At 44.0% G+C, this 11,282-nt stretch overlaps 1 protein-coding gene across 1 annotated transcript in view; it reads right to left on the reverse strand.

The window, feature by feature from the left end:
- LOC142566025 (uncharacterized) overlaps positions 1-11,258 on the reverse strand; it is a 56,209-nt gene extending 44,951 nt beyond the window's left edge. The window contains exons 1-16 of the mRNA XM_075676760.1: positions 11,123-11,258; positions 10,903-11,026; positions 10,670-10,812; positions 10,472-10,598; positions 6,369-6,520; positions 5,848-5,968; positions 5,599-5,754; positions 5,481-5,512; positions 5,319-5,439; positions 5,051-5,211; positions 4,813-4,939; positions 2,792-2,928; positions 1,196-1,319; positions 958-1,103; positions 751-874; positions 520-671 (exon numbers count right to left, since the gene is read on the reverse strand). Of these exons, the coding sequence (XP_075532875.1) occupies positions 520-671; positions 751-874; positions 958-1,103; positions 1,196-1,319; positions 2,792-2,928; positions 4,813-4,939; positions 5,051-5,211; positions 5,319-5,439; positions 5,481-5,512; positions 5,599-5,754; positions 5,848-5,968; positions 6,369-6,520; positions 10,472-10,598; positions 10,670-10,812; positions 10,903-11,026; positions 11,123-11,186 (2,011 nt within the window). The 5' untranslated portion in view covers positions 11,187-11,258. The remainder of the gene's footprint in view (positions 1-519; positions 672-750; positions 875-957; positions 1,104-1,195; positions 1,320-2,791; positions 2,929-4,812; positions 4,940-5,050; positions 5,212-5,318; positions 5,440-5,480; positions 5,513-5,598; positions 5,755-5,847; positions 5,969-6,368; positions 6,521-10,471; positions 10,599-10,669; positions 10,813-10,902; positions 11,027-11,122) is intronic.
- Positions 11,259-11,282: the final 24 nt, after the last annotated feature.

Below are 11,282 nucleotides of genomic sequence, written 5' to 3' on the forward strand. Positions count from 1 at the left end.
GACTGCTAGTATCTCTACTGAATCATATGCCTTTTATTCCGTAGAGATACCAGCAGTGGAATGTTGCTCTCTACTAGTTGCTTTCAGTGAGCGCAATAGAAGCGGCTATAGCTCAACATAGCTCGCCTTGTACTTGGTCAAAGTTTAGTATTTTTAAATTAACAAAATCCTTCCTGAGTTCCAGTTTGAGCCATAGTAACACGCATATGCTGCGCTCCCCATACTTTAAGCGATAGTTACTTGCTCGAATGTTCTCGTTTGTCCAATGTCCATTAGTTCGTTCTGATTACTGAGCGCCTGCAGTGTTCAAACATTTGTGCGTAGCAATCGCCTTTCAAGGCCATCTTTCTTAATACATAATATTCCATGTTATTTAAAATGTAAGTGATGTATACGGTGAGTTTCATGTGGGAACGAAGCGACGTTAGGATATTTTTAATTCGAAAGATATGCTTATTTACTGAAAAATGTATTTCGTCAAAAGTACATTATTACAAATAAGCAGTTAATTCTAAATACCTTTGTAATCGACGGCCAGAGTGCATGTCCAGTTGTACTTCTGGATGATACGGTACAGTAGCCTCTTTATGTTAGCACTGTCGGGCACGGCTAGGTTGTCGCAAACTTGAAACATGGCCAGCTTAGCACAGTTTTGTGCTTCCCTCAGATTCCTAGAAATTTGGTATTTATTTATACGTATATGTGTATATACAGCACACGTATACTTAAGTGCGGGGATAGCGAACTTACATGCATGCTGTCTTGATTCGTTCTTTGTCCCTGGGATTATCGCTGTACGGCTTGACGTCGTACTCGACGATTCCTATGCACTCGTTGAGACTTTCTTCTAGCTTCTGCTCGTCACACTCCGTATCTGCGAATACCACGCACGACGCTTAGTAAATACGTCCTCATGAGAACAGGTATTTCTTCGGTAATATTTTCTTTTCCATTTACCTTGCATAGCAGCATCGCAAGCCCATTTGTATTCTTGGTAACTTTTGGATATCTTTGTCCAGATATTGTCCTTGGATAAAATTTTGCTGTGTCTGCACTTCATATCAATTGTGTAGTCCAGACACTTTTGATAATCTTTGATGCCTCTGTATAGGGTAGTCAATATCGGAACGTTGGACTCTGCTGCAACGCCAAGCTCTGAACTATGCGCAGACTAATAAGATTTGAATACACTCACTTGCATGCAACGTGTAGTTTTCCGTAGTGATGCTTGTCGACTATGTTTGGAAGTACTTTGTACGTAAGGAAACCATTGCAGTGAGTAAGGTTCTTAATGAGCTCGGTTTCCCGGCAGAAGATGCCTAAAGATAAGATTGTCCTGTAAGTACTCCTTTTAATATTGACACGTATACATTGTGGCACTCTGGGCAAGTTAGTATTCCACTTTTTAGAACTGTACAAGCGCAAGGAAAACACGGACAAAAATAAGCACACATACACGCACACACAGGCGCCGGAAGAAAAAAATGCGCACATACACGCACACAGGCGCCTGTGTGTGCGTGTATGTGTGCCTTCTTTTCGTCCTTGTTTTCCTTCCTTTTGTACAGTTGCTAAAAACGTATACATTCGTTATCTTTTCCCGTTTACCGTCTTTCACCGGCTAACAGCTAGGACACTATAACACAAAGCTATTCCAAACTTTTCTGTTCCAATTCTGCAATCAGCCCTCCACGAGTGGTGAGAAAATTTTTGGGGTCACCCCCAACTGCGCCTATCTGTGACGCGACGTCCCGAAAACAGCGATAGCTTCTCATCTGACATGACGTGTAACACTGATTATGCATAATTAAACCAAACAAAAATTATAATTATTACTTATTCGACGCCTTTTCGCCATTAGCCTTCTACTATTAGTCGAAAGTTTTCGGGCTGTGCCCACTTCGCCTGTTTTTAACGCGACGTCGCGTTAAAGATGCATGAATATACCGAACAAAATTGAATTTTTTTCTGCATAGCCAGAGACTGCCCTGTTCCGAAAGGAATAAAGATGGCCAATCAATCAGGCACTCGCTACTCGCACCTGCCAGTATGCATTGATTTTCATATAATAATAAAAAAGCTTTTTTGCCTGGCAGTAAAACGTTATCGAGTGCTTTCGGCACGTATATGACATCGCTCTGCCAACTATTCTTTGCTGAGGACACTTTTTAGCGGCATTCTAAACCTTCCATTGCACGCCGCCGCAATGTTTCGACCAGCCACAGCAGGCTAAGTAAGGGGAAGCGGACCAATCGTAGACGCCGGCACCAGCCTCTTCATCCGATTACCTAATTTCACTGCTCTGGCTCGGCCCCATCGAAACTCTCTGCACTTAAGCGTGCTCCTCGCCTTTTGTCATCCAATTAGATAAAAAAAGAACGCTCAGCGTAGGCAATGTTATTCGTTTTGAGAAAGAACAAATGTGACCTACGAACGAGGAGACCGTTTTATTGGGCTGTTCAGAGACAACACTGTGGTCACTGCCCGATGCTTTCTTCGGGTCGGCGGTTACGTAAATTTGACGTCAGAAGATTGGAATAAAACAGATTGGAGTAGTTCTACGCTATAAGGCCCCTGTTACAAAGTTATCGCTCGGCGCAAGACGAGCCGATCGACGATAGTCGTCGCCGCTATCGTTCTGCTCCGAGTGTTACTTGCTTTGCTGAGCCAAAAGCTCGCCCAACCAAGAGTTAGATTCATTACTCGCTGTTTGGTACTGATTGGTTCCTCGCCATCACTATATCGCGACAATCTCATTAGGAAATAAAATGGAAACATTTAGACTACTAACCGGTTTCACATGTCCAGTTGTACTTGCTGAAGACTTCGTTGGTGTAATACCTGACTACCATATCCTCAAGGGAAGTAGCGTTGTGCTTGCAAGTCTGCAGCACGGTGTTGATGCACAGCTGGTAATCCCGTACGCCACTGCATATGTTTATTTGAAGATTAGCGCGCACAGCAAAATTTATTGCAACATGTGCAGCAGCAATGTTCGTTTATTGGGTTCTACAATAAGAAACAGTAATCAATTAGCCATCATACAACGTCATAATGAAAAGTTACGTAAGTGGAAGTGCCAAAACACCAAGCTCGCTGAAGCTGTACTCAACAACTACATCCCGGCTTGCCCAGCTAAATGCCGCCAAGACTTAGAGGAGAATAAAATACAGCGAAGGGCTCTGCGCGAATTGCACCATATGTTTAAAAATGCTACTTCCCATTTTAATTGTTTATTTACTTGTTATGTCCCCTTTTACTTACCCATTGCAATTACCCAGGCGGGCGTTCGCATACACGGCTACACGTTATGTCAAGGCCTAAAGATGCGCGCTTAAAGTGGAACGTGCAATAAAGTGGAGACAAATTTTGATGTAGAAGCTGCGCAATAATATCATCAGTCCGCTTTTACGCCTCGAACCAGACAAAAGAGAGAGCAGTAATTTGGCTTTATTTTCTTCTTGCGATTGCGGTAGTAAATCGGTCATACGCTAAACAGCACAGAAAAGCTCAGAAGTGTCCCGCAACTTGAAACCGGGCGCTTTTTCCAGAATGCGTCAGCAACTTCAATCGTACATCCGCAGATTTTGCGAAACGCGTCTGCGAATGTTTATTGTAGTATTAGGTGCCGCTGTGTACGCAGCACTTATAGAAGCTCATCGGGAAAAGGGACCAATAAAGACCTGTGTAGCATTTAACACGTGGTTAGTCGCTTCTCGACGTCGTCGAAAACTTTCACATTCACACCCTGCGCGAATAAATCGATGAAATAAAATTTAGCAGACCAATTATAATTAACTGGCTGCGCGCAATGCACGCTTTGTATAACTGTCACGAAAGTGATAATTGCCAGTCACTCAAATGTAGCACCAAGCTACAGAGGAAACGCGTATGGTTTTCTCAGAAAGAACGGTTCGGAGTTGCAGAAAAATTGTACTGGTACGGCAATGAAACCCGGTTTTCGAGGCGGTCACTGTACCATCTTAGCTGGCCAGAAGGCTGGAAAATTGCAGCGCGAGGCAGAATTGATCGACAACTCGAAGAAAATGTACACTGAATATGGCAAATCGGTTCTGCGGAAGACCTCAAAGTTGGAGGAAGGTTCCCTTTCAACCTTTCTTTCATGAACTTTCCTCCATCTTGAAGGCTTCCGCAGAACTGATTTGCCATATTCAGTGTACATCTGCTTCGAGTTGTAGATCAGTTTGGCGCAGTGCTGCTATCTGCTAGCCTACTAGTCAGCTCAGACGGTAAATCGACCGCCCCGGAAAGGCAGAGTGTCGTCCGGGTTTGACCCACAGACCAGGACGAATTTTTCTTCAACTGCGAAGCTTTCTGAGAAACCCGCATGAGTTTGTTTCCCTTGTAGCTTCGTGCCACAGTCGGGTTAATGACAGTTTTGTCTTTCGTGAACCTTCCTTCACCTTGCGGGCTTTCGTATAACTGACTTGTCATATTCGCGAGTAGGAAAATAGCATCCATATGAATATAGAGTTGGTGGCATATGGCATAACACTTTTTGTTATATATTTTCGCCACTTCGTTAGGATAACTGGTATACTTACCACGTCATAAAGTGTATTGACACCTAATTTCTTTGAGTGCGTCGCAATTACAGCCATGGTTAACTGGGTCTAGAAAGGCTCACTCACTAGCTTTGCTGTGGGGCAGCAAGCTTTGAATAGGTGGTTACAAAGTTAAAGTTAAAAACTGTACGACCATCTGCTACTTGTACTTTTCCTGACAGCTGTGATCTTTCCTGTGCGGCGAGGCAATCCGCCAGGAATTTCACGCTGTTAAAGGTCTACTCACACGCAAGCAGTCCGAATTTTAGATTCGATGTCTGTGTGCTGTACGTTAGGGATCACGTTATAGGCGACGAATGGGTAGCAGTTCTTGAGGTGTTGTACTATATTCAGGTCGTTGCAAGCAATTTCTTCTGCAAAGATGAAGTAGAATTTCATTGTTAAGCAGCTTACTAGCAGATGAAGATTATTCGCGACAAGAAAAATAAGCGCGAGAGAATCTCATGAATTGTACAGTGCCTTACCCTCTATGTCGCTAGTGTCGGGCACATCACAGACCCATTTGTATTGATCGTAGAGCTCATGCGTATAGCGACGAATTTCAGGCGTTTCAAGAACGGCGCTGTTGTACTGGCAAGAACTAAGCACGCGAGATAGCACACATCGTTGAAATCCCAGGAGGGAGCTGTAAGAACGAATACCCAGTTAGTGCAGCCGAAGCCATGAGGCTATATTGTCTCTTTAATGTAATAGGAACACCCATAGGGCTGAGTTCGCATAGAATGCACTCACTTGCAAGCTTTTCGCAGCTGCAGAGGGTTCGTTTTGTCTTTGCTCATTGGAATTACAGATATAGTAATGAAGCCAACGCACTCAGTAAGGTTTCCGAGAAGGAATTCTTTGCGGCACATATCTGTAAAATAAAGCACAGTAAAGAATCAAAAGTACTTGTACATCGAACGAAAAAAAAATTGTGTCGAACGGCTCTGCTGGCGTCAAGAGCGTTAAAAAAAATGACGGTCTTAGAGAGATTACTCCAACGCTTTTTTTTTTTTTTTTTGTAAGCGACCACTTGCCATTGTAGCTGCTGTCGCGACAGGTCCAATTGTAAGCGCCGTAATGCCTGACAGCATATTTCCACACGTCATCATCACTCATCACGTCCTCACTGGCGTTGCAAGTTGATTCTACGACATTTTGAACACACGCTTGGTAACTTCTTACAGCCCTAAAAAAAGGAAAAGAACACGTGCTCTGTATCAGATAACCAGGCGTACACTACCTCCACAAAACCTTTGCAAAAGCACGACAGAATACGCACATGCAGGATTCGTCCAGTTCAGAAGAGTCACTGATAAACTTCGCCCTTGGGATGACCTTGTATCTTATAAAACTGTAGCACTCCGCAAGTTTGGGAACCAGCTCTTTTTTGATGCATGTATCTAGCAGAAAGAAAAATCGCGTTGCGTTGGAAACCTTGTTAGAATTTTAATACTGAGTTTGCTTCAATAGCTGCAAATTATTTTGTGGGCACGAATAACTTTCGGCCGCTCTTCGGGTTTAATGAAGTGGCCATTAGAAGATGAGAACGTGCAAGAAAAAGCCAGGATTTTAAACAAGCTGTCAATTTCATACAAGTGCGGAAGCATGGGAGAGTCGGTAGTTCATTATGATACACAAATGGCTTAAGCAAATAAGGAAGGGGAGAGTTAAACTCTGCATGTATCCCCCCTCCCCCCAACTACTTTGCCAATCTTATTTTGTAAAGCATTCATACCATCGCAAGGCTTATTACGTATACGACTTTATCTCGATATACCACAAAAATTGTTTTAGTCTTACCTGGTTCCGTCGGTGCATCGCAAATTTCACTGACATATTTGCTGATTGTCTGCGTGTAATACTGGACTCTCTTCGACTCAAGGACTTTTTGCATACCAGAGCAAGGCAGATTCGTGTGATATTTCACGCACTCGTGGAAAAGTGTCAACTTTCTGCAATTTAAACGAACACTGAAGCGTTCACACATGACACAGAAAAATATTTTGGGCGAAAGTCGGCATTTCTTTGGGTTTGTTTTAAGCAGAGTGTCGAATCGAAACTTTCTCGTTCCGGTTTTCGTTTCAGTTCACCAAAAACGGTTCAGTTCCGGTTCAATTCGGGAGAGAAAAATAAATGTTCAAACCGGTTCGAGCCGGTTGAAGTTCGTTTGCATAACTGAAGAATATTTACAGAAAAACTGCGCATTCTTTTTGTATATGAAGTCGACGCTACTGCCAAGCTGCACTGAAAGATTACGCCTGTTTGTTCTTCACGCCACAGGTAGTTAAAAAGCATTATGTAAATCCAACACAAATACTGGGATCTATGTGTAGCGAAGCTTATTGAGGAGAAAGAGAGAGAGACGATTTTATATTGAGAAAACGCAGAGTTCTCCAGCCTCCTACTGAGCTCAGGAGGAAAGGGGGAGTGAGGATGAAGACAGTACGATGCGATTACATACACCTTCGTATTCGAAGGGCTAGTTCACACCCTCGAATATATGCCTGCGTTAACGAAAAATTCTGAGAGAGCCTTAATGGCTCGCTTCATTGATATGTCCGGTCAATGGCCCAGTAACACGTTTTCACCGAACGGCCTGTTGTTAATGGGCGCTAAAGGCCGATCCACACGAAGGACCAAGTCTGCGGACCGATCGGTCACGTGATGCAAGGTCACGGCCCGCCGCGGTCCGGTCCGGCGCAGAGCACATCCACACGGCGGGCCGCCATATAGCAGACGGCAGAGCAGACCAACCAGCTACATTAACGCTTTTTCGTGTTATCATTGTAATCATTCCGGCTGGAGTCCCGCAAAGCCGGGAACTGCTCAACGAGGGATACAAAATAAAAAAAGCTCTTCGTCACTCCAAGAGGACATGGTGTTTGAAAAATATATCTGCTGCACGCACGTGTAGGCGGAACGGCGGACATGAAACGATTGGCTTTTGCTGAGCCGAAAACTAGATTGCATATGGCTGGACACTCTGCTGCCGCACAACATTCGTCGGCTACACCAAAATCGCTGCGATCTGCATGCGGTCCGCCGCCAAAACTGAAGCGGGAAAAGCCTCGGTGATTTGTTGGACCGCGAGGGCCGCGGTCTTGCGCGGGCCAACGGCGGTCCGCACGAACTGGTGACGTCCTATCACGTGATGCGCGGACCTCGGTCCAAAAAAGCAATTTGGTCCGTCGTGTGGATCGGCCTTAACGAACAGATCAATGCCTGCCGTTCAAAGTCATACTGGGGACAAACAACAGGTATATGTGCTCCACTTTCTCAGGTACTTTGCACGCACCACAGTCTAGCGAGTCCGAGGGTTGGATGGGATGCAAATATTGTCGCGTTAACACAACACTTTGTCTGCACGACGCAATACGCTGAAAACCGTACTAACGGTGCTGCTAATTTTAACGTCACGGGATCACGAGTATGTACAAATGAGGTAGCATAGTTGAGCCACAAGGGCAGGCAATGCATGGATGAAAAGCACCTGAAAAGACGGCCAACCTGACCCGAAAACCGCTATTTTTTCCTGTCGGTTTCGCTCTAGAGTGAAAAGAATTTCATCGTTCCGGTTAAGTTCCGGTTCGAGTAAAAATAACGGCTTTTCCCAGTTTTCGGTGCAGTTCCAGTTCGATACCCTGGTTTTAAGTGGGGAAAGCATCACGTTAAGTTAAAGACAGACTAGTAGATTACAGTACAACGGGAAGCTCACAGACACGTGTGCGGCAAGTGTGCTTATTAAATGTATCACTTAGCATTGTAACGTATATTGTAATTCTGTAACGTATTCATCCCCTTTAAGAAGAAGAAAACTATCGCTACACTTAAACAAATAAAAAAGCGTCTGGCGAGCAGGCCTAAAATGTTTCCCAGTACTGAACAAGTGCCTTTTCAAGGGGAAGAAACTTATCAGCACAGAAAACGCAGCCGTCGTCGAAATTAACTTTCACCCCCTTCGCAAGAAGTGCATTGTTGCAGGGCAACAGTGTTCCTCGCAGAGCACCGAAAAAACGAGAATCCAGGTCATTATTGTTAGCGCAATGTGGTCGTATCTAACAAAAAAAAATCTAACTCCTTGATTTCCTTCTTCTCGTCCACTGCATAGCGAGCGTCTCGATTCTGACAGCATTGGTGCCTTCAAGTAGCATACGAGAGTTTATTTGCCAATCACCTGCTTTTAAGTTCATGTTCTACGTGGCGCCTATGTTTAAATGGATGTTCCACATCCGCCGCCGGCCGTGGCCTTGAAGTGGTGGTGCTGGCTAACAGTCCCAGGATCGGATCTTGCACAAATACATCAATATCAGAGCCGAGAATTCCGACGTCAGAACAGCCGTCCCCGTAGCTCAATTGGTAGAATATCGCACGCGTAATGAGGAGGATGCAGGTTCGGCACTCACCGGAGGCAATTTGATCCTTTTTCTACTTTCATTTGTCTCCACACTTCAATTATGTGGTTAGAATATGAAAATAGTTACACCTCACATTCACACTGCGCCCATTTAAGGTTTCCAGATTTAAGAAACGGCGGTACTACGATTATATCCAAAAAATGCGCGCACGATTTCCAAGCTCCCGGAGGTGTGCACGTTCGACGTTTACGGGTGAATTTTTCGAGCACGTGCATGGAACCGTCCGCCGCGCCTATTTCTCTGTTTGTGTGACCACCTTTCAGAAACTATTTTTACGCTATGCTAAGCTCGCGAGCCCTGCTATGCCTTCCGTGTTTCGTTCGGCAGCCGCTTAGTGACAACTCCGATTTCGCGACAAACATACCTACCCAGCAAGATCTTACCTTACGAAGAAGCTTTAGCTCGGGGGCTCCTAACTGAATACATCGAAACGCTTAAGTCACTTTTCTCGGCAACCACTGCATTGAATTTAATGAAGTTTGTTACATTTAAAAGAGAAAGCTACAGTAGGAAGAATATTTTTTTTATTTAGGCCGTCGAGTTCCTGTATAATATTGTTCGAAATTGCAAAACTTCGATAAACTACCACGTTTACAACTCTAACTCCGCAATGAAAAACAATATCACAATTCTGTAAACTGTAACTAATAATACATCTAAAGTGGACAAACTTGTTGCATTAGGCACCGCTTTTAAATATAGCACTATCATGTAAGTAGGACGTTTCGTAAACGTTGTAACATATTCACTTGAGCTGCAAATTCATATATGAAATGTGTTCGCTTTAGATGCTCTAACGGATGCAGTTAACAGCACTTCGATATTTGTTTTTCATGAAGCGAGTTACAAATTTGTAAACTTCGTGCTTCTATTTCTTTTTTTCTTGCTTGCCGATTTTGGACATCCTTTAAAAAATCTGGCCATAAATAAACTTTCTGCTTCATACAGTCACCAGAATTTTACTTTCTCTCTCAAATGCAACAAATTTTATTCAAATCGGTTCGGGCTGTCTCACACAAGTATTTATGCGTACTGCATGCATTTCAATAAGCAGCATCGGAGTTGACCCCAAGCTAAAGTTTCCTCTTAACAAAATTGAAGCCCTGATTCCACGCCCGAACTACTGAAAGTAATAGAACTTAGTCACCAGTTGCACGTGTTTACAATTTTGTGCTTGCAATTTTTTCCCTTCTTAAGACCGGCCGCCGTGACAGCCTTTTAAGCTTTACAAATGATTTACCCTAACATTAACACAGCGCCTGTTGTGCTTATGCTGCGGGGTAATTCGGCCTGGCTGCAACGCTGCGTTAATGGCAGATGAAAGACTCGAACTGCAGTGCCTTCGTGAGCGCCGCATTTCCCATGTAACATCCCTAGGCCAAACAGTATATCTGTTGTGAGTATCGCATATATTACCAAGAAGTTCATGCTGAAAGTGACCACCAATGGGGATGTTGGGTGGGAAAGTAAAAGCGACGCTGTACTCACCGGCACTCTTCGATAGTTTTTTTCAGCTTCTTTGAGTTTAAGATATTGTCGATGAAACCCAAACAAGTGGTCAGATTCATCTGAATCTCATCAACGTTACATAAGGCGTCGGACAAATGTGAATTGCCTGAAGGAGAAACGAAAGAATAAAAGCTGGACGGTGACCTGGAGGGCTTAAGCAATGTTACTTAAGCATACCAGGCAAACAAGTCCAGTTGACTTTTTGGTATAATTGGTCCTTATAGCTCTCAATCTGTGCTGCGTCAGTCGGACTTAGCCTAGACTTCGGGCATATTTTTTCCGTCGCTGCGTTGACGCACTCCTTGTAGTTGACAAAGCCTCTGAAACCACACAACAGTCATAATTTGAGGCCAAGAATTCTTGCAAAAATTGAATCGCTTGATAGAAGTGAACGAGAAAAATATGCTCACTTGCAAGCCGCTGGTCTCGTCGTTTCCTCGCCGTACTCGATTATGTTAGGCAGGATGTAATCTCTCATGTATCCTGAGCATTCTGAGATCACCTGGATAATACCTTCTTTATTGCAAGTGGGCTCTGCACATGCAACAAGACAAAGCGGGTGAGTGTTGTGGAAAACTAGTGCCAGTTACGTGTTTATTCTGAGAAATAGCGCTTCCATAGGGCACAAACCTTGCTTTGCAAATGCCTCACACACGAAGCGATGGTCACTTGAGAGGAAATTTCCGCTTGACATTTCGTCGATCGATTTCGGTGAATGACATACCTCTTGAGTAAGATACCACTGACAAAAGTTGTAATCCCCCAGTCCGCTGCGCATGAAGATAAGAAG

The sequence above is a fragment of the Dermacentor variabilis genome, chromosome 1, assembly GCF_050947875.1.
Source record: "Dermacentor variabilis isolate Ectoservices chromosome 1, ASM5094787v1, whole genome shotgun sequence".
In the NCBI taxonomy this organism is placed as follows: domain Eukaryota; kingdom Metazoa; phylum Arthropoda; class Arachnida; order Ixodida; family Ixodidae; genus Dermacentor; species Dermacentor variabilis.